The sequence below is a fragment of the Pollachius pollachius genome (assembly GCF_949987615.1).
Source record: "Pollachius pollachius genome assembly, chromosome: 10".
Taxonomy (NCBI): Eukaryota; Metazoa; Chordata; class Actinopteri; order Gadiformes; family Gadidae; genus Pollachius; species Pollachius pollachius.
In genome coordinates, this window is record NC_136943.1 from 7,173,408 (window position 1) to 7,196,358 (window position 22,951).

Here is a 22,951-nt window from a genome sequence, read left to right on the forward strand (position 1 = left end):
TTGTCATGAATGGCTAGTCAGTGAATCACACAGACATGACACACAAATGGAAACAGCCCATCCAGAGGAAGTAAACTTAAAAGATGTTCAGTATTCTACCTTGACATGAATGACTGTGGGATAAGCCAAACCTAGAGATCCCTGGCTAACAGAGCTTGTATTCAGTGTGTGGTCTTGTCTGACTCTCAAAGCCCATGAGATATGCATCTCTTGCAAGGGTTTCTATTAGGAGAGATTACACAGCAAAGAACACGAAGAATGACAGGACAAAAGGCTACGCTAAACGCTAAGGGGCAAAGAGATCACTATTGATAGTGCCAGAAAGATCAATGCTGCCAAGTGGTTTTTTTGTGTTCGCTTGAGGATTAGCAAACATTTTGGGGGTTGTTGAGCTATCGGGAGGTCTGACAAACGGATTGTTACTAATAGTTATTTGGCTGGCTTGGTCTTGCAATGGCTGATCTGGTTTTTGCTAATATCTTTTTGAGCTCTTTGTTCTATCCCCCCCTCGCTCTAACTATTGTAAATGAGGGCAATTGTTATTTTTTTTTGTTTGTTCGATTTCAGAAAGTCCTGAGGATGTTTGCCCTGCTTCTACAGCGAGTTGTGGGAGTTTCATGACAAAACGCTCACTACTTTCCCATTTCCTCCCTATGTACTCCCTGGCCCTCGAATGCTAAGCTTTTTCACAGCATTCCTGGGATTGTTCACATATCCATCCTGTCCCTACCAACAGAGCACCCCCTTCTCTTCCCCACTCAGCGTCCGATGTGTTGTCTGGCGCCCTGTTCTCTCCACAACACAATGGGCCAAACCCCGAGCAATACCTTCCCAAGTTAAGTCGGTGTCAGGACAGATTGTTAGGCCTAACACACACACACACACAGACACACACACACACCCACAGACGTAGCCTCTAGCAAGCAGTTCCCCGATGAGTATCCATCTTCACTATCAATCTCTGATCTCCCGACACTGGGACTCCATAAACGTTATTATTATTGGAAACAAAGGAAACCCCCAAGAGCCAGGGGGTCTCTAGATAAAACTGGAGTCCCACCATAGGCTAGGAGGTAACCACAGATGATGTCATGTTAATATGCAAGTGGGTGAGATTAGCTGAATGTTCGTCAACACCTCCACAGCTGGTTATGTCTCATAACCAGCTGTGGAGTGTGTGTGTGTGTGTGTGTGTGTGTGTGTGTGTGTGTGTCTTAACGTGTGTACTGTTTATTTGTCTCTGGCCATCTGGGTCCCACTCCCTTCTTATACAGTGTAAACAGAAAATACATAGTTTTTTTTTGCTGCTAACCTCAATAAATAAATAATTCAATGACAACTGATGGAGTCTCCACGGGAGGTATTGTGTTTGCTCGCCGGCTATTTGGATGCTGATCGTGTAACAACGGTGTGTGTGAGTATTTTCCATGGGGGTTAGTGTGGGGCTGTCTGTTCTCGGCCCAGCCGGTACCGCCCACATCACATGGATGTAGGTTAGCCTTTCCATTTCTCTGAGGGATATTTATGGAAGTTGCATCAGCTGTGCTATTGCCGGTGATGTAAGGGCAGCCAGCTCGTTGGGCCCCCAAATAGCTGGGGAAGGAATAAAAAGCTGGAGCTGCCAGGGAGTTGGATGGCTCCTAACATTCACAACCCCCCCCCCCCCAACCCTCCTTCTCCCTTTCAATGAACTCCAGCAGTATTTGTTTAACCAACGGAGAAAGAAAGTCTAACTTAATCGCGTGGGATGGCGAGACAGAGCGTATCTAAAGCACCCCCCCACCTCCCTCCCGCAGTGAAGGGACTCGCCTGATGGATGAATTCCAAAATATTGCGTCTCGGAAAACCGGTGGCCATGTCTTTGAAATTTTATAGCCCACGAAAATATCTCTGTCAACGTCGCCCGCTTGTCCGAGTGTGCTCGGAGAGAGAGACGCGGGCCACCAGCTATTAGGCCTAACTCCTCAATTATGGATAGCTCTGGTCCTATAAATGATGTCGTGCCATAAAACGTGTCTCGAGATATCCCCGCGAATGATCAACAGTCATATTTGCCCTGAATCATTTATGATGATGTATGTACGCGTGATGTATAATGCAGCTGCTGCGAGTTTGTCCGTGGCTGGAGACGAATGGGTCCTATTAAAAAGCCATCGTTTGTGAATAGGTGGCCGCACCACAGGCCTGCCGTGTGAGTCCCCCCCACCCCCCCCTACTCGATCGGAGGTATTGACGCAATGTGCTGCATGGACAGGGCTTGTTTTCCACACTGTCCTTCGGCGTGTTGACTGACCCGAGGAGGATTCGGGGAGGCGGAGGGAAAGGGGGGGGGGGGGGGGCAGGTATAGGGTGTCTAGTATGCCCCTCGTCCTGCCCGCAGACCCCTCCCACCCGGGCAAAGCTCTGAGCACAGCAACTTTACTGCTGCCGCCTCGTGAAGAGAGAGAGCAGCTGCACCGGGCCTGAGCGAGCAGCACAGGTGCCTGCGTCCGTCAGCTACCCCGGCGCGCACGCGTTGCACACACACACACACACACACACACACACACACACACACACACACACACACACACACACACACACACACACACACACACACACACACACACACACACACACACACACACACACACACACACACACATGAAAATCATCATGCAAATACATGAGACCACACACGTACACACCTGACAATACACAGGCTTATACCTATTAGCGCCACACACACACGCATGAAAATATACATGCTTATACCTAAAAGCACACACACACACACACACACACACACACACACACATACACATCTATACACACATATAGACACACACAGCAACAGGGTAGCGGATAGCTTCCCCGTTCTTGCTTCTCCCCACTTTTACTTTTTTGGAAGTCAATAGTACTTTAGTGGACATGCCCGTCAGCTCAGGTGACTTCCTGCACCTCTCTCTTTGTTGTGTTGCACCTCGATGCCCCCTTTCAGGTCCTGAAGAACCTTGTTGGCAGTGAGGCCTTGCTGACAACAGCAGGTCTACAGGACAGAGTCTATCCTCTAGTTTCCTTCCTTCACTCGTTGCTTTAGTCTCAACGTATTGAGCAACACTTTGAAGTGTTTCTTGAAACGGAGAAACGATGTTCTCGACCACATAATTGCTTCCAGTGATTGCGACTCAGAAGGCGAAGGAAATCGAGCCGTCGACAGAACATCGGCCAAATAATGACGACTCCAAGCCATTAAATGCAGATGTAATTTACCCTGTTTTTTGGTACTTTTTGGTACTTACAATCAGTTTTTATTTGTATTTTTGTGTATATATTTTCAAGTGGGCCAAAAAGGCCAAAAAACGAAAATCACCTGGAAAAAAAGTTGCCATCTTTTCCTCAACCCCCACCTCCCCCCCAACCTCACATTCAGTTTCCAGATTGCATTAGCGACACTTGTGCTTCACCACCGCGGAATCAAAGCGCCATGTGTGATAGCTTAGCTGAACATGGCAGACGTCTATTGATTGAAGCTGCCGAGTCGGCCGCCCTGTTTGATGAGCTAACGCGAGCAGGGATCCATGACATCAGAGAGTAATCCCGATAGTTTCGTTTTTTTTTCGTTGCGCTCACTCCCCCTTATCTGATGTGCAATACTTTGTACTCCCAGTTATCTGAGACTTTGACACAAGTCTTGAGTTTCGTTAAGCCTCGGGGACAGGCTGACTAAGCCCTTACTAAACATGTTTTGGCGTCTGCACTCTCCTTATATTAAGGGCTTAAAGGGACACAACACCCCCTACCACCAACCCCCCCCCCAGACTTGCATTTAAGTCTCTCCTATCAAAGCTGTGCGGTGTCTTTCCGGTTAGTGGTAAGGGCAGAGACAACCTTTGTACCGCCAGCGTATTTGGAACACGTGACCCGTCAATACAGGTGTCATCCCTTTATGAGTCAAAGGAGCCGGTGACTCGGACGTCTGGCTGCGTTGACTCAGGTTCTCTGCCAGTAAACCGTGTCGACGTTACTAAGACATCGCAAAATTGCCTCATTCGTTTTCATGAGCTCACTGTGAACTCAAGGTCACATCTGTATTAAATCAGGGGCCTGAGGAGTGGTGAGGTCATGTGCGTGAGATAACTTAATTTGGTCTGTAAGCAGTCCAATGTCTCAGGAAGTTCCCTCCGTAGAGCAGAGCACAACTCCCCAAACTAATTACAAGAGTGTTTGCAACAAACACAAATGACCATGAGACTTGTTTTTAATTAATTTGTGCATAGTGCTGTGAAAAGGGGTTCCGGAGGATGGACTTTTGTCTCTGTCTGTCTTCCCCTCTGTCAATACAGGCTAATCTGAAAACATAAAATAGGAAAATAGTGTCTGTCTATTTGTGATTTCGTGGCGTCCAAACTAACGTGCGTCCCTTGAGCTTTGTGTAATCGTGTGTCTCTTGACATTATCTGCGCTCACGTTTCTTGGTCTATTTTCTAGACTTGTTTTGTCTGCTGCTGTTTCTGATTTCCGTCTATAGCCTAGGTTCAATTTTTCTTGTCAATGCGATAGTGATCGGATACGCCTGATCACAACAATGACCCAGGCTTGACACTTGTATGCTAAATCTGGGGCCACAGCTTTGATGGGATGTCTTGTTCCGTTTGTGTGTGTGTGTGTGTGTGTGTGTGTGTGTCTGTGGGTGGGCAAATCCTTAATAAAATCAGCTTCATAATTGAACATTAATTTGTTGTGCATGTGTAGAAGAAGTGCTTTGTATCAGTGACGTCCCCACCTGACGACAGCTGAAGCATCTGAGCTGATGTGATCGGATCAAAATAACCGCTGGTGTGTTTGTGTGTGTTTCTCCAGTTGACCCCAGGAGGGAAGGCTGCCCAGGCAGGGGTAGGGGTCGGAGACTGGGTGGTGTCCATCGGTGAGATCAACGCGGAGGACATGACTCATGTGGAGGCTCAGAACCAGATCCGCGCGGCCACAGACTCGCTCAGCCTCAGCCTCAGCAGGTAGGAAGCTCTGGCCCAGAGGAGATAAGTCGGTAGCACACAAGTGTCCGTGAACCCCTTCGGTTTGAGGTAAAAAAGAAAATTGAGATCTAGGAAGGGGGGGGTGGAACCGGCAATAACATTGGATTTTACGACCGGTGTCTTCTTAAATTAGGGGTTATATTAGTAACTGTAAAAAAACAAAGACATGCTAGGATGTTAATAAAGAACTGCATGATTTTGGGTTAATACGCCCTGGCTTACATATATGCCAGCAACCACACACTTGCTTACATACATGCTAGCACCCACACACTGGCAAACATACATGCCAGCACCCAAATACTGGCTTACATACATGCTTACGCACACGCGCCCGTGTGCTTCCACTGAGACTAACCTCTTAACTAAGGTGTATAAATTGCCACAGTATTGCCATTTTATCCGGCATATTTCATCATAAAATCACCATGATTTGGACCGGTTCTATTCTTCCTGCATTGGAGAGATAGGGTAGGAGTAAAACATGTATCCCAGAACCAAACAAAAGTACTCTCCAACTGATTTCCAATTTGGGAGATGCATTTCTAAACATCCGATTAGTAAACATTGCAGCCGGCCAAATTTCCTTTTGAATAATTTCTTACATAGGCAACGTTGCCCTATGTTGAATCCACCTCATAATGTAATTGGAGGGAAATCTCTCTGGGAGATTAAAAGCACTTTGTAGCAAAAATTGAAGCAAGGAAAATGTAATTTTCCACAAGTTTTATTTTAATCAGTTTTGGATAAGTTGTCCCTCGTCTGTGCTGTACCTACTCACATAACTCCTGCCAGGAATTTCTCACTGAAGTATCTCTCTGAAGAATGAGCCAAATATTTTTTTTTCCCTACCTAGAGCTTAATTATAACAAAGAGCCCCCCCAACCCCTCCCCTCCCCCTCAAGAGATGCCTTGGCACTCGATATGAAGCAGAATTTGATAGAAAAACGAAACGGTATTTACTCTTGGACAAAATGCAAAGGTGAGGCCCTTGAGACTCACCGTGGTGCTTTCAAGCGGTAAATTGCAGATATTTGTTATGCTTAAAGAGGCCCAGGGCTTGTCAAGGCTAGGACTGAAAGTGAAAACACACAGCAGGTCCCTTTCCCTTCAAGGGAGGACCAATGTGCTCACTGTCGACAGACTCTCTTTTTAATACGTCTGCCTGGCATAAGGTTCTTCGGGACTTTCGGGATCAAAGACTACTACCCCCCGATAGTGGAGTTAGAATAAAAACAGGCCCGGGTTTCAGAAATCTGGCATCATATTTCTTTCTGTTGGTTTGTTTATTTATTTCCTTTTCACAACAAGGGCTAAACGAATACGAGTGTTTTCCCGACAAAATAGGAAACCTGACTGAAAGTCTGGAGGGCAGATAATAAAACCAGAGCAGGACAGATTTGAGGCATCGCGGTAGACCCTCTCAGACAACACCGTAGACAGGATGAAGTCACAGGTTGACCGGGGCTCACCGGTTGGTTATTGTGTGCGTGTCAGATATAATACCTCTGTCATAGGCCCCTATATCAGATTTATCTTGATATGTAGCCCCTGCTGCCTTTGGCTGGATATCTCTGGGGTTAGGTGAACGACACCGTTCTTTAGAAGCGACTGAAACAAACTAACTCGATAGATAAACGCTTCCATTGCACCACAATCTATTAGGAAGACTGTTTGGTGCAGACATGTAATACATGTGATATAAATGTTTTGTTGGACCATTTAATTGGACAATGAGATGGACATGGGATGCGCCATAAGGGATTGTCTCGAATGTAGCAGAAACTTGGGTACTTGCCTTGTAAACCTTGACCTGCACAAAAACCCATGCACTTCAAGTCACCTGCGATCCCTAAATCAACAAAACGACTCGCTAGACATCCATTTGCAGAAGTCCATCTCTATTAGGATATCTCCTGACCAAAAGAGGCTTTAGAAATAACAAATGGGAAGCTTATTGGCTAATCTGAATCGATTCCATGTCACAGCGAGCCGTTCTCCATCGCTCGTCTGGTTCTCTCCTTATTTGGCCGAGTGTTTGTGTTCGCACTGACCTGAGCTGCATGAGCCAGCGTGACACCAGTATCTTTGGGAGACACCATACATGATTCTTGCCAACTCTGTGTTTCGTCACATTTCTCTTTTTTTCAAGTGGCAATATTGAAGATAAGTGTATAGGTCTTAACTGAAGTTTCATCCTCTTTTCTCTGGTAACTCTTATGTATCATAGGAGTTGAACACCATTATATATTATCACTTTTTGCAAACACACTCGCATCAGCATTTTTTTCCTAATGTCTGCTCTAATGTTTTCTTGACGCGGCGCGAGAGAAATTGGCGCGAGAGGGACTTTTTCCGGCGCGTTTGTTCCACCCTGGCCACTCGCCTTATTTCACTTAATCTTCGTCTGCCCAAAATGGAAAGTGTGGGCGCACAATTAATATCAGAGCTCCCATTCTCAATCATTTTCTCATCCCAGGGGACCGAGTTAGCCCATATTTCAAGTGTTCCTCTGCCAGTGACCTTTTCTAACATGTAGTATGAGTGGGGGCCTGTGGGTCCCTGGGGTTTCTGAGTAAAATATCTCCCTGACGGCAAACACTCAGGCGGAGCCCATGCAGGGAAAGTAAGAGTAAGTGATTCTTTAAAGGTGTGGGAAACAACCTCAAGATACTTTGAGTGTTAGGTTACGGCCCGGGAGGCGGGGACTCCGGCCCATTATCCAACGCTACTATATTCCCAGAAATGGATTCCCTCATCTTATTCATTTTGATGCAATTCCCCCATAAGAAATATGATGCCACACACCGCTATCTCAACCCTTTTTTCTCTTTCTCCCATTTCATGCTGCATAAAAACCCATGCTTTGCATTCTCTTCCCCCTGGGCCTGACTTGTCAAAATGGGTTTCCAAGCAACGACAATCAAGTTCAGTTAACGAAGGGGAGGAATGTCACACTGGCTCAACTTGTCATCGGTTTCTAATGGGTCTGTCATACACATATTCTATGCCGCTGCATTTGCTTGCACTTCTCTCCCCATTTGTGTAACTGTCTTCCCCCTATCTGTAAGGCCCTGCTGGCTTGTGTTGTCATCCTGTCTTCAACAATGCTCTATTAGGGACGGCTGATGCAACGGGTTACATTTAGCCTAACAGTTACAGGAAACACAGTCCGATGTGTTTGCCTGTCCGCTGTTTCTCTGTGTGCGTGTGCGAGTGTGTGTCTTCCCATGTGGCCACCCGACACAATGGGGTCTCATGACTGTTTCGACAGCAGGCCTGTCACGTCGCACTGCGGTCTAGAGGCTTGTGACAGCAGCGGGTGACAGACATTACGTACAGTAAGGCTCAATGCTTACTGGTAATGCTATGTTAATATTATTCTAATGAGCGGGTGGGTGGGTGGGTGGGGGGGGGGTAGTAGAGGTTTACAGCATTGTTGCAATTTGCTTGATGAATGAATCTGTTTTTCATTAGGCTTAGGTAGTTCAGGGCCCATTGGATTTGAAAAAAGCCCCGAGATTGATTAAGATGATTTGGTGTTTGCATTACCTCCTCAGAACCAACGTAATTTCCAACTGAAGACAAATTATACACTGGTGACACAACACATTTTAAGGGCAAATTGTACTCAGATGCAAAGCACTGCTGTTCCCCTTCATACAAACGAACAAGTTGGCAGTTCCCACCTGATAAATATTCATGCGATTCATCGAGAGAGAGAGAGAGGGGGAAAAAAAGAGGCTTGTTTTAATAGCTATTTAATGTGCTGATTGTGAATGTGATTAGATTCAGTGTGACTGTATTTCGACACTGCTGTCACGGTTTGCACTAAACCACTAAAACAGTTCAAACAAGAAAGTAACCTAACAATTATTTCCCGTCAATGATGAAATGGCTTGGTTTTGGTCAGTGGCCAGTTAGTTGACAAACCAAATTTCTGTGTTGGCGTTCAAGAAACTTTACCTCACCAGGACCTTTGTAGGTCTGACGAGTCAGGACGTGTTTTACAAAAAGTGTGCACGTATAACGCCGACTGTAGAAGCAATGCACATTGTATTCATTTCCCTTTAGCTGTTTAATTTAGTCACGCCTCACTGAGTTGCAATATAATGCAATATGGATTTAGCCCGGGAGTTTCATGACATACTGAGCCCCGAACAGCCTTTCCTTTTTATGCTGATTCAAACCCCCCAAAAAAGGGGGCAGCTGTGTTCACGACAGCACCTATGATTGGGGCCGTTAAATCAGAGTTCAATTAAATATCAGACCGGTGCAATTCTCTGCTCTAATTATCGTTTTCTCCGCTTCTCTTCCAGGGCTTTCAACGCCGGCGGCGAGCAGAAGGTAAGATGTGTGTGTGTTCACCCCTGGTGTCCGAACGCGCCCTGGCATGCTCCAGTGAAGTGATCAGCGTGGTTGGAGTCCAAATGAATTAGCCCGTCCAATGTAGCCTGCTCCGGGAAGAGACCCCTCTCTCCCCAGGGTCTTCTGCCCAACTATTTTGACGGATGATGCAATTTGAAAGTCTTCCGTTCCTCACCAGCACTTAAGCTCTGCTTTTGGACATCCTCAACAATATGTTATGTCGTCTTGTGATTGAACTCATACTGATTCAATCACCTCCCAAGGTCCTCTGGGAGTCGTGTGTTCCATGCATCATCAAAGCATCTCCTGGGCCGGCCGGGCGAAAGGGGATTGCTTTGTGGATGTGAATGATATATAAATGCCATGCTGGAGTGCCACATCAAGTGATGCCTTGCACAATCCCTGACATCACGTCTGAAGTATTTTAATTTAAGGGGCAGAAGTAAGTCACTATTATCTGACACATCAGTAAACAGTTTGGGGATGGGATCGGACCTGCCCTGGAAACGGACCACACTCATGTCATTCTGGCCCCTGCAGTGTGATTAAGCGTTTGGTCACAAGACTATATTTCTTCAGCAAATGAGCTGCAACCCAAGCTGTCCACAAGGTGGAAGAATTCCATATGGGTAGCAGGCACCTCTCTCTCTCTCTCTGCGCCTTAAACGCTTAACACTCAGCATGAAATCTCATTACGCTGACTGTCATTCATCTTTTAAATGTATCACCCCAAAACGTCTCGTGCTGAAGTATTTCGGCACAGGCAGATTATTCTGGCCCATTCCTGGGCGACTGCCAAAACAAATATTTGTCAGACAATGCTGTGTGTGTGTCTTCACACTTCTTAGGCACTCCTCCATGCAAAGACAAACGTCGGCTTGCTATGACAAAGCACAGTCTTGCGGCAAGCAGCATTCATTTGCTGAATGAAAAATCATTATGGTCCCTGACGTGAAGTCTTGGATTGTGCAACAGCCAAAAAGGATCAGTAAAAAGGAATTAACTATTCTGTGAGTGTGTGTTTTTGAGTCTGTGTTGGTCTCTGCGTGTATGTTTTGCGTGTTTTTTTTGAAGATAAATTCTAATCGCACGTCGTGATGTGCTGTTGTTTTTTTTGTTGTTGCCTTGTTTGTGTTCCCACCCATACAGGGTTCAATTGCCCGTGCCTCGGTTCAGCCAAAATACTCCTTTGCCCCCAGCACCGCCATTAACAAGATGGCGAGACCATTTGCAGCAGGGGGTGCTAGTGGCAACTCGGGCCCTGTTATTAAGCCTGTGGCCTACTCCCCTAAGCTAAACGCTCAGCACTCGCATGGTCTGGGCAGTGTACAGCAGCCGCGCAATGGGTAGGTGGATAACAGCTGGCTTTGGAAGCAGACATGGGCCCTGTGTTTTCTTCTTTTTCCCTATTGCATTTCACTCATTCGTATTACATCACATTTTATATTATAAAAGGGGGAAAAATAATGAAGAATATAAATGGTGATAACATCTCAAAGGGAAGCTTGTGTTTAAAACTGTTAGTTAGGTAGTTAGTGAGTTAATACATTATTCCTCCCCAGCTACAGGGGAGGTTGTGTATACATTGAGCACTAAGCAACACGCAGAGCGAGACGTAGCCAAGATGACGGCACAGGTAATTACAAAAGGAGTTTATTGCCATTATCTCTGCCAACTATTTAAATCAATCACAGAGAACAAGCTGATTATCATCTTTAATGAGCAGCCTCACAGCAGAGCATACCAGATATGAAAGCAATTCCTATCTTTCCAAGGAGTAGGTGGTTTATTCAAAACAAAGCCAGCAATGATACAAAACACCCACCAAGTGTCAGACACTTCTTCTTTTTGCATATAGTTGCACTTATTATACCAGAGATATTTGCTCCAACTGTAATTTTGTGGGACGAAAGAAGTTTTGGAATACGCACAAAGGACACTTACGTGTGATGATTTATGATTACTTTAATTAGGATTTTATTATGCGTACGGTGGAAAAAACAAATGACTCTCGACCAATCTGGAACTGGCTAATGGTTAAATATCTAACATCCAATATGAACAAAAATGCAGATTCCAAAAATGCTGTTATCGTAACGCATAGTGTTGTTAAAGGGAAAGCGCAATGCTTTGAAGACTCTTTGGGGTATATGAGGCTTTGGTTTTGTAATTTCCCCCGCTAATGTTCGCTATATTTGAAGACTGGAATAGGAATGAAGCCATAATGCAGTGTTAATGTTGTACCTTATAGGTCCTGCAACGTGACTCATCAGAAGTGATTACGTGGCAATTCAAACTCCTCTTTAAAACAATTGTTTCTCACAGAATCACCACAGAATGGGGGCTATTCAGGATTCTTTTATGAGGCTTTTTAGAATGGATCAAAAAGCGTATGCGTTAGGCAAACAGTGTGACATGAAATGGTCATATTGTACCTTTGGTTGGGGGGGTCAATGTGGCCTCAGTTGTCGGGGAGTTGTTAGTGATCTGGCTCGTGGCGCTGGCCAAATGTCTGTTGCTGTATTTAGCCTCGGAGAAGCCTCCCATAAAATCTGCTGAGTTCTCATGGCGTTCTTACTGTGGTGGTGCTGTATTACTTTTTACTGCCTTACTTGGAGACCTCAAACAGATGTGTGACGTTCCACTGTTTCGCCGAGCTCATTCCTGCCTCCAAAAAAAACCCTACTGAAATGAAACAAAAAAGGGCCCTAAACGTGACTTCCCCCCGGCCTCAGACCATTTGCAAACCATTCAGGGAACATACACAGACTGGATGTGATGGACGGTTAGTCCTGAGCTAGATTCAATGCCATGTTTTCTGTGAAGCCCTATAGCTAGTATCAAGATGCACACGGTGACATTTACCATTATTGACTGTGTATTAAAGCCCCGATTGGCAATATTTGAAGTGCTTGGACAACAGTGAACCCTGTTGAGGGTTTCCATGGCAAATGTCACGTCTGTTCACATAACTCGGGGGGGCACAGGACGTGTCGGACAGGCATTAGGAGGAGTTCCTGGAGGTTCTGAACCGAGCCCGGGCCATGTGCGTCTGAGTGACAAGCTAAAGGAGCGCAGAAGGCTGTTTGACGCCGACACAATGTGTTCCATTATGCCGCCCGGTCGACAATAACAGCCTTGTCTGCTCCGTCACCTTCGTGTGCATGTTGCCCTGCATCCCCCCTCCCCACAAAAAGCCTTTTCTTCTTCTTCTTCTTCTTCTTCTACTTCTTCTTATTCTTCTTCTTCTATTGTGCGCAACTGCTGTCATATTTTGACACGTTCTGTTTTTCGCAAAACACTGAACTCTGACCCTCATTCTTCTTCCCTTGTTTCCCCCCACTTTCTTTCTGTTTCTTTTAACTCTGCAGATGGAGGCTCCCGACAAGTCAGTAAAACACTATTTTTGTTCCTACGTCTGACGGCAGAATAATGAGTTCTTGTGTGCCTGTCAAATTGTTATTCCCTTTCATACAACTTCCATCCTTGAGTTGCACCTGTGCGGCTGCTTTCTGCCTGATCCCAATTAGCCTATAGGCTTTCGTGTCAACCACAGCAGTCATACTGTACATAAGAACCGGAATATTCCATGAGTTTCTGTTTCTAAACGTAAAAAAAGGCCTTCTAGTACTTAGTTTGTTTTTTGCTGCACCATCTGACGACCCAACCTCAAACCCTGATCTGTGGTCTGTCCCCATAGGGTCGAGGCTACTTACTATGATGACATCTATCCTATGTCCAAGTAAGAGACTTCGGCATGGAGGCCGGCTTTGCTGTTTTCTACATTATGTAAAGACCATCCTAGGGGCCGTGGGGCCGAATTGATGAGATGCCCTTGGCTCAACGGACTGATATGGATTTCGGTGCCAAACTGATATGGGCAGGATAAAAAAACGTTGGAACAGAACGAAGCAAGGCACCGCTGAATCACCGCTAACCAGTCATGTTTTGTCTGCTACGAGCGGTTTTGATTACTGTAATTATTACACTGTTTACAAATACATGCTAACTCTATGTTGTTACCTCAGACATGAGTGCAGGTGTTACTGCACCGAGGGCTTGTCTTGTCATTAATTTAAATGAAAGTGAACCGTACAATCACTCACGATGAATGCCTACTGGTGTGCGTCAGACAGCGTCCCTGGAGAAATCCTAATTAGCATCCATTAGCTTGTAGCTTGATGAGCGCGCTAACAGTTCCATGATGCGTTCGGTTTCCCTGTTGCCATTAACCATCACCTGATTGGTTAGTGTGCATGGGGGGGGGGGCTGTTCCTCAGGGACCCCCAGAAGGGCCTCGTCTGGTCAGTTGTTGTTGTTGTTGTTGTTGTGGTGGCGGCGTGGTTACCGCTGACGACCTGATGTGTGTTCAGGCACGGCCTGAGGGCTGAGAACCTGCCCTGCTTCATCCCCAACGACCGCAGCAAGAAGAGGCTGATTCAGGACACCCAGGACTGGCACCCCCGCACCGGCACCACCCAGTCCCGTTCCTTCCGCATCCTCGCCCAGCTCACAGGAACCGACTTCAGTAAGTCAGGGCCTGAGGTCTGGCGAGAGAGAGGGAGAGAGAGACTGAGACACAGGGGGTTCTTTAGGAGGACGGACAGATGGACATAGACAATAAGTAAGGGATTGAGGCCTGGCGATAGAGTGAGAGAGAGCGGGACTGAGACACAGAGCGAGAGAGAGGGAAGAGAGACAGGAGGTCATTTAGGAGGATGGACAGATGGACATAGACAATAAGTAAGGGATTGAGGCCTGGTGATAGAGAGAGAGAGATCTGGATAGGAGGGAAAAAAGGTCCTTTGAAGAGCTGGACACTGACGGATACTGTGTCATGAAGGTTTTATAAATACCTTAGTTGATCGGATCTCTCTACCAACGGGAGCAACAGAAGTTGTTTCTTAAGACAGCTTATTTACGGTTTTATTTTATTCTAACTCGGCTTTGATCGACTTTGATTGACTTAACAACCCCGGTGTCAGAAATGGGGAATCAAAACCTGCATAGCTTTACCAGTCTAGGACAGGTTGTCCTGTCATTGATTTTTCATCATGCAGGTATGTGTGTCGGGGTGTGTCAAAAACACATGTGTGTGCTTGTGAGTGAGGCATTCTGATGCATCTCTCTCCTGGTTCTCGTAGTGCAGGACCCAGATGATGAAAACATGAAGAGGGCCAGGTAAAGCCCAACCTGTGTGTGTGTGTGTGTGTGTGTTTGTGTGTGTGTGTGTGTGTGAGTTTAACACCAGCAACTTTTTGCACTCATACCCCACCCCATCCCCCTGCGCCCCGAGCCTGTGGTTGTGTTGAGGTCCTAATGCTTGTGTTGAGCGCCGGTGGAGAATACTAATTCCTACCCAGATCCCAAGGGCTCCTTCATTAATTAGCAGATCCTGTCATTCAGGATTGGGTTTGAAAACGACGCATGAAGGTGTTGTCGTGTTTGCATTATTTATAGTCTCCGGTAACGGCCACTGGCTACCTAATGTCACGGATGGCTCCTTTGTTCCCTCAGATAAAGATATATATTAACATATAGTTTTAACCTATCACTTGTTTTCAACTCATTATCTTCTTCTATAAGCTTCTTGTTGGACCTGCTTTTGCTGTCCGTTTGACTCCTTGCCCCGCCGTCACTTTTGTTACCATGTGCGACTTTAACAGAATGTTCGCTCGCTCTCCTCCTCACCTCTTTGTTATATTTAACCTCCCGTAATTATTCTGTCTCTGACTCTCTGCCCCCCCCTCCAACCCCTCCCCCCTACCCCGACCCACGTCTGTTCCTTGTTTACGTCACGGTGCGTCGCGGCGGTTAGGGAAAAGTTCCTCACGGAGATTCAGAGCCCCCGCTACGCCCGTCTGAGGGACTGGCACCACGAGAGGTCCGCTCGCGCTCTCAATATCAAGTCCTGAGCGTCTCCCGCTGCGAGGCGTCGCTGTGATGGGAGGCGGAGCTCCGGAGCCTTCTAGAAAAGCATCCGCCACACAGCAGTCGCCACAGCGTCTCAATGACCAGAATCACCACGACGACGACGACAACGACAACAGCGATAGCCGGCCCCCTCCGTGGGAGAGGCGGTGGGAGAAATGTCCCCTCAACAAAATATAATATAAACTAAAAAAGGTGGGAGGGGGGATAGAAAAGTGATAGAAAAAAGGAGGAATAATGCAAGTGAGAGAGGATGGGGGGAATAGAAAATAATTCAGAAAATAGAAATATATATTATGCAGCTTATGTGTCAAAGCCCAACAAAAATGGGAACTGGCATACTGAGCCCAAGTAACGGAAATCCGTCTCTGAAGTTTGATGTGGTGTGAGTGTTGTGAACACTTTGTGGTGCACCTTGTGTTTGTAGCCCTGTTTCTCCTTGTCGTGCCTTTTGCTACTCAAAGCGCTTGTGATGAGGGAGTGGAGGAGAGGGTCTCGACTCCAGGAAGCACCGTTTTTTGCTCCTGTTATTCCTCTTGGATTACCTCGTTCAGGGCCTGACTTTCATCTGTAAGCCTCCTCTCTCTCTCTTCCTCCTTTAGTGATCCTGCTGCTGTCTAGCTCTCTCGCACCCCCTTCCCTCTTATCTCCTGCTCTCTATCTCTAGCTCTGTGTTAGGTGTTATTCTGAGTTCTTCATTTTGCACTGTTTTCCATTTCTGAGCCCCTCATCCTGACGTAGGCGTCTGTAAGCACTGAGAGAGAACGACAAGATCAGTCTGTACTTTTGTTTTATTTTTCTGCTGTCATCAAACAAATATAAAACTCTGAAAGAAAAAAACACCCTCTGCTTTCTGGTCTTCCTCTTTTCTTTTTCTTTTTCCCACTTTTTATTTTCTATTTCTGACTGTAGGCGAGAAAGTCTTTCATAAGTCATGTTTTGAACAGTATGTTACACTAAAGAAGGAAAGTCTTTCATAAGACAGGTTTTGAAGGGGATTTTACGCTACAGAAGGACAAGTCTTTCATAAGTCACATACGGACCAGGGAGTTGGACGAAGAAGGAGGGAGCAAGGGCGTAGGAACCGGGGGGGACGGAGGGGATGTGTCCCCTCCAATATTGGAGACAGGCGCATTTGTCCCACCTAAAAATTATACCGGGGGGAGAAAAATATTTTATTTTATTTTGAAAGCGCAACACAGCGTCTTGTCACCGCTTCTTATTCTAAAAAACTGGATGATTGAGCGTGCAATTAAAGAATTGATTCGATATTTATCAGTTTATTACTGCCATTCAAAATGTGTTTTCCTTTACATTTACAAATGTATCTTTTTAGTAGAATAAAATATATTTGTGAATTTTTTCAGTGTAGTTAATTTATGACATATTTCTGTTCAAACCTGATCCTGAGATCTGTCAGGTTTCCGATATGTGTCCCCCCCAATGTTAAACTCATTCCTACGCCCCTGGGAGGGAGTAGAAGTCACTTTTTCAACAGGGAGTTGAACCATGGAGGAGGGAGTCTTTAATAAGTAACATTTTGAGTAGTTGTTGGACTGTAGTTTGACTGAATCATTCCATTCACATATGGAACAAACGTTGGGACTAGGGAGGGTTTAGTGTTTTAGAACTAAGCCGTAAATTACAAAACAAATGTGAACAAGTTGTGTAAACACAATGTGTTTAGACTATGGCGTCTTGTACAGCTGAAGGGTGAATCGCCATATGAACGGTAACAAAGTTGTCAACCACATTAAAGGTGGGAGAGGTAAACAGCCAAGTTAAACAGAGGGTATTTTCAGAGCTATGTTTGGCTCTAGTGGTGAACATCAAAGCAGCTGTCCTGAAGGACAGGCTGAAGGATTTTATGACCTCCAACCGGGTAACTTCCAAGGACTTTGCTCAGGGTAAGAAAATATAATATTTCTGCCAATCAGGATAAATATTGCATTTGATTAGATTTAATTGGTAAACAGGCCTCAAAAGAGCCGTTCCACCGCTGCAGAGCAAGGCTATGGCGTTAGTAATGATCATTTATTTAACACCACTTTTTTTTCCCCCTTTTAATCTTTCTCTCGGAAAAATGATTTCATTTCCCTCTATTATTAAAACATTGATGACTCTTTGAATGGTGTAAACATCATAGGCCTCCAAGGCTCTGTTGGGTTTTTTGTTCGCCCCCAAAGATGAGATCTCTGGAGCTCATTGTGTTTGCCTCCCAGTATGAGGTCTTTTGATTTCCCCGTAATTGAAAGGAGATAGCTAGAGTTTAGTTCAGGGATGCTTGCTGTGGGCGTAACACTTTCTTTTATTTATTTTTTCTACATTTTTAACAGAAGTTCTATTTATAATTTTTATAAAAGAACTTTACTTACAGTAGCAGAATAGTGCAATCAAAAGGTTTTCACAAGCAAATTCTTTTCTCTCGGGCTGGGGTGGGAGACTGAATGATTCCAGTCAATACTTTTAATGAAAGTTTCTATCTTTAGAGCAGTAGTTAACGAGTTTTGAGAAGGAAACAAAACAAAAACTATTAAAACATTTTCAGGATACACAGCTAGAGCTATTACACATTGATTGCAGAGGATTACATTATTCATTTCTTATCCCTCAGACAAACGCTTCTTCAATCACCTAGCTGGCTCATAATGAGACAATACAGCCATGGCATTTTTCCCCAACAAACAGCACTACACAAAGAAAGGGAAAACAAGTCAATAATTAGAGACCTGCGGTACACCACTTGTTCTAATGATTGTACATCCCACACCTGGGATATTGTTGAGGCTATGGTATGGCTGTGACATTGCTAACGGGCATGTTTTACTATGTGTTCACTGAAACGTCTGTGTTTTCCCACAGTGTTGAGCCAACCCAGTCCACTGCCAAGACCCAGGCACCAGATAAACCTGCTGGTGAGTGTGTTGTTGTCTTTGAGGCCCGTGAATCACCGCCCAAGTATGATGACAGTACAAGCCAGTGCATCAAGTGCAAGCCAGTAAATCATTAGTATTCACAGTAATAGACCGGGACATTTCATAACCATGAAGTTGGAAGAACTCTCCTAAAGAAACCTCTCCGTATCGCATAGTGAAGCATATATCTGTGTGCGTCAAGACCTGCAGTGTATCTGTTTTAAATGTAAATGAGCTGCTTAATCAACAAAAGCAGAACACTATTAGCTAGTGCGCCCGTATTAAATGAACCGCCAAAAGCTGTGCATGAAAAGACTCTGCAACAAAGTGCACATCTATAACTTCTGTCTACGTTAGCCCAATAAAACCCCCTTAAAAACGTTTCCCCCCATTCTGTCTGAATGAGTAACGGTCAAAGCCCCCCCCCCACCCCCCCCAAGTGCCCTCTTCCTCCTGATCGATCGGCTCCGGTAGTTGACAGCATTTCCCTCTCTCTCTCTATTGGGCCCCCAGGATCTATGAGCCAGGCGCCCCCCCCCGACAGTTCCGGCCCGTCCTGCCGGCCCCCCTGGGTCACCGACCCGGGCTTCGCCGACCGCTACCGGCCGGACAAGACGTCCACGGTGCTGACGCAGCACCGGCAGCCCGTGCAGCCCACCCCCATGGAGAACCGCAGCTCCATCCTGCAGGCGGCCCAGAGCGCCCCCGAGGACAGCGGCCGGACCCCCGTGTGCGGGGCCTGTGACAAAATCATCAGGTTGGACCCTCCCCATCCACGTTGGACTCTGTAGTCATTTTTTACACAGCCAGATTTTCCTGTCTTATACCCGCGTTTTTCCCGGCATGGTCCGCACGTTTACTGATAGAGGTAATATACCGGCTTGATTTCGCACACCAATTTACCCTCTCAGACCCTACACATATTGTGGGTTTCAGTAGTAGTCCCGCCTACTCCAATGGACCAAGAAAGCAGGCTCCTTGGTGAAGGGGGGATATACCCACTCAGATTTACATGGGCAAGACTGCAGGGTGTGCCAAGCCACAACTGTACCGGCATGGCAGTGTAAAACTGCGTTGTATGAGGGTTTTACTCCCGGGAGCTTTGTGAGGATAGTCGGAACTTAAGCATACTCATAATAATAATAATAATAATAATAATAATAATAATAATAATAACGTTTTATTTGGGGGTGCTTTTCCACACACTCAAGGTGACCCCGCAGCACAGTTTGCAAACGTCAGCTAACGATAAATAAGTAAATAAGAAGAGACTTTAACAACAGGAGGAAATGTGTGGAGGCAAAACGGGGCAGATGGGCTCTGAATTGAGGAGACTAATTTAAACAAATGAGGTGCGTGTGTGTGTGTGTGTGTGTGTGTGTGTGTGTTGGGGTTGCAGAATGGATCCAAAAAAAGGACACTTCCCTCATGTCTCGAAACCCGCTTTAGTCTGTGTGGTGGTGTATTCTGGGACATTATTAGATTGTTATGGGTAAACGGTATATGCTTTTATTTTCTTTCTACTTTTCTACTGCAGCTATTTACTTATAAAACACACCAGTCCACAATTCAATCCACCCAGTGAATCTTTCACTATAAATCGCTTTATTGTGCTCCTAACGGGACCAGAAAGTCTTTCTGACACGTATTATTGTTAACAAGTCTAGTCAATTTGATTTACATGCTCCTGGTGAAAGGCAACTCCAAAGGGAGCAATCAGTGTTTAAAGTTAAGATAAAATAAACCATTGTTAATCCCAGGAGGGGAATCCGATTGTTCTACAACATCTACCTTTTGACAAAGGAAAGTGTGTGTGTGTGTGTGTGTGGGTTTGTGGGTGCGTGTGCACACGAGTACGCTGACCTCTCTCGCACTAGGGCATTTAAACATGTATTCATAGTCATGTTGCCGATGGAGCTGATGAATATCTCCACAAAGACTCTTAAAACATTGTTTACATTTGACAAAGCGATCCCAGCTCGCGGGCCATGTCATGTTAATCCTGCATGCCATTGTTTGCCTCTGACATTTCCATTACCGTTCCGGTCATTGCTTCCCCGGGCTAAAGTAGGAAGCCCTGTAGAACTCTTATCACACCTCATACTGTGTGTGTGTGTGTGTGTGATTGTGTGTGTGTCCCTCCAGGGGACGGTACCTGGTTGCGCTGGGGCGTTCTTGGCACCCCGAGGAGTTCACGTGTTCCCAGTGCAAGGTGGTCCTGGAGGAAGGGGGCTTCTTCGAGGAGAGGGGCTCTGTCTTCTGCACCAAGTGTTACGACAACCGATACGCGCCCAACTGCGCCAAGTGCAAAAAGAAAATCGCTGGGGTAAGTAATCACCCCCCCCGACCTCAAAAGGGTTCATTCTCATCTCCCGACAGAGTGCATTAAAGGGGGGGGGGGGCTTTAAATGTGCACGACAAGCCAGAGGAGAGGGCGACACTTTTGAGCGATATCGGTGGTTTTGCGGCGAGAGAGAGGGACTTCCGAAGGGTACCCGTTTCCGTGACATGTTTCAGAGTCTGCTTTGTCAACTTCCTCGTGGGAAACCTCGAGCGGGAGAGACAGGGAGAGCATATTTATTCTCCCTGTCTTTGTTGTTGTTCTTCTTGTAATGATGTTGTTACTCCCGCACCGGGGACTTCTAACTGGCGTACACGGCTCATAGGAAGTAAGAGAACAAACATTGCGCGGTGGTAGGTCTGGATAACCCTACAATTCACCACCCTCTCTGTCTAGTCTAACCCGCAACCAAACCTCCATCCACCTCCATGCATAATGTGGGTCAAAATATACAACTCACACCTACGGGATCGGATTAATCCGCACTCTCAAGGGCCTTGAGTAACAGAGGGAGGGAGGGGTCAGTGGCTTCAGACCCCTTGAAAGTCAAGCGATTTATGACCTGTGGAACACGTTCTGTCCCCTCTCCAGGAAATCATGCATGCCCTGAAGATGACCTACCATGTGGAGTGCTTCAAGTGTGCGGCGTGCAGGACTCCAATCAGAAACCAGGCCTTCTACATGGAGGAGGGAGAGCCCTACTGCGAGAGAGGTCAGCCATCACACATGTACGCACGCACGCACGCATGCACGCACGCACGCAGGCACGCACGCACACACGCACGCACGCACGCAAGCACGCACGCAGGCACGCACGCAAGTACACACACACGTGTACGCGCACGCACACACACATACATTATCACGCTTTCATTTTGTCACAAAGAGGGATGATATTGTTACCTTCATAAAAGCTTTGGAGAGACATTTGTGTTTGGTAATAAACCTGGCCTGTGGGGAGTTTAACTAACACATTCCCCAGTCTACTATTCCACTATAATAGGAACAGTATGCACTTGAGGGTTAGCATTACATATTATTTGTTTTTTCAATTATTTATTGATTCTCCAAACACCAACAACATTCTTCAGCCAACATGATTCACGCCAGTGTCCACCACTTGTTTTCAGCTGTCGCCATGCTCTTTTTCACACTGTTATATTGCATTAATTAAATGTATGTTATGTATGCATCTCATTTATCATGTATACAGATCTATATTTCCTGACCAATACGCCGTAGCGTGTAAACGGTATCTGAGTGTATTGATTAGAGTCCCTATATCCTAGCTGTTACACAACAAAGACAGTCATATTATGCAGTTTGACCGCTGCGTTCAGTATAGTCTGAATACCGGCCCCAACGCCTAACTTTATACATTACTGAAACGTTGACGCGCTTTGTGTTTAGCAGTGGGTAGCTTTCCATAACTCCATGCTCACTGTGGAATAAATATTGCATATGCATTGGTTGTTTCTATTCACAGAAGACGGATTCTGTAATAAGAATTTTTTTTTTTTGCCATTAGATATTCCGGTATTGGGAGGTTCTTACACCAATCTGCTTTATTCTAAAAATAAAAAACACAAGGATATGTCTCGATAGGGAATCACTTTTTGGTGATAACAGGACAGGCTGTGCTTACAGTGCCATGTTTATTGCTGAAAATAAGATTTAAGCTACCACATTTCAGCTACCAGATATATGCTAAGAAAATATAATACCCCAAAGGACTTCCATCCAATTATAAGCCGTATTGTTTGCGGAGGCTTTTGACAAACGTCGCCGTGTACAGAGTCACATGAACCCCGATGTTTGCTTAACTTCGGAACAATCGCGCCAAACTTAACTCCTAAATTATTCGCTTCAATTGCAACTGTGTGTGATTATCCCCCCCCCCCAATAACAACAACAACATCTTTATTGCGGTAGTGTATTGTAAAGGCCACATAATGCATCTCCTGTGTAGGTCAACACAGTGCATCACAATGCGTAAAGTCTTCGACATTTCCCTTTTTTCTTCCTTCTTCCGTTTATATTTTTCGCTCCTCCGTTATCTTCGCAGCACTAGCATGCATTACGCACCCCCCCCCCCCCCCCCCCCCCCCCCCCCCCCCCTCTCCGGGTCTTTATGAACGGCGGCGTGGCACACGCTTCGCGTTGTAAATTATTTAGCGGGTCAGCAGGCTTCTCCCCTTTCCGTCGCCGGGGCCTCAGAAGTGGATTGCTGTTTTTTTTATCAGCGGCAGCACCCCGACGCGTACGGGGGCGCCTACTCGGGATAATACCTTTAGTGCTGATCACCATTCTGTCGTCTCAGCACCTTTTAGAGGATTGTGTCGCGCTCGCCCGGCAGCTCAAGTACACCTCCCCTCCCTCCT

At 46.0% G+C, this 22,951-nt stretch overlaps 1 protein-coding gene across 3 annotated transcripts in view; it reads left to right on the forward strand.

The window, feature by feature from the left end:
* pdlim7 (PDZ and LIM domain 7) overlaps positions 1–22,951 on the forward strand; it is a 29,983-nt gene that overhangs the window by 4,337 nt on the left and 2,695 nt on the right. For 2 of the 3 annotated variants that reach the window (XM_079745434.1, XM_079745435.1), the window contains exons 3-9: positions 4,843–4,994; positions 9,335–9,362; positions 10,533–10,729; positions 18,177–18,229; positions 18,743–18,986; positions 20,375–20,555; positions 21,162–21,282. In XM_079745434.1, coding sequence (XP_079601560.1) covers positions 4,843–4,994; positions 9,335–9,362; positions 10,533–10,729; positions 18,177–18,229; positions 18,743–18,986; positions 20,375–20,555; positions 21,162–21,282 — 976 coding nt within the window. Of the gene's footprint in view, positions 1–4,842; positions 4,995–9,334; positions 9,363–10,532; positions 10,730–13,756; positions 13,912–14,527; positions 14,565–18,176; positions 18,230–18,742; positions 18,987–20,374; positions 20,556–21,161; positions 21,283–22,951 lie in introns of all 3 variants that reach the window. The other variant, XM_079745436.1, reaches the window with a different exon arrangement.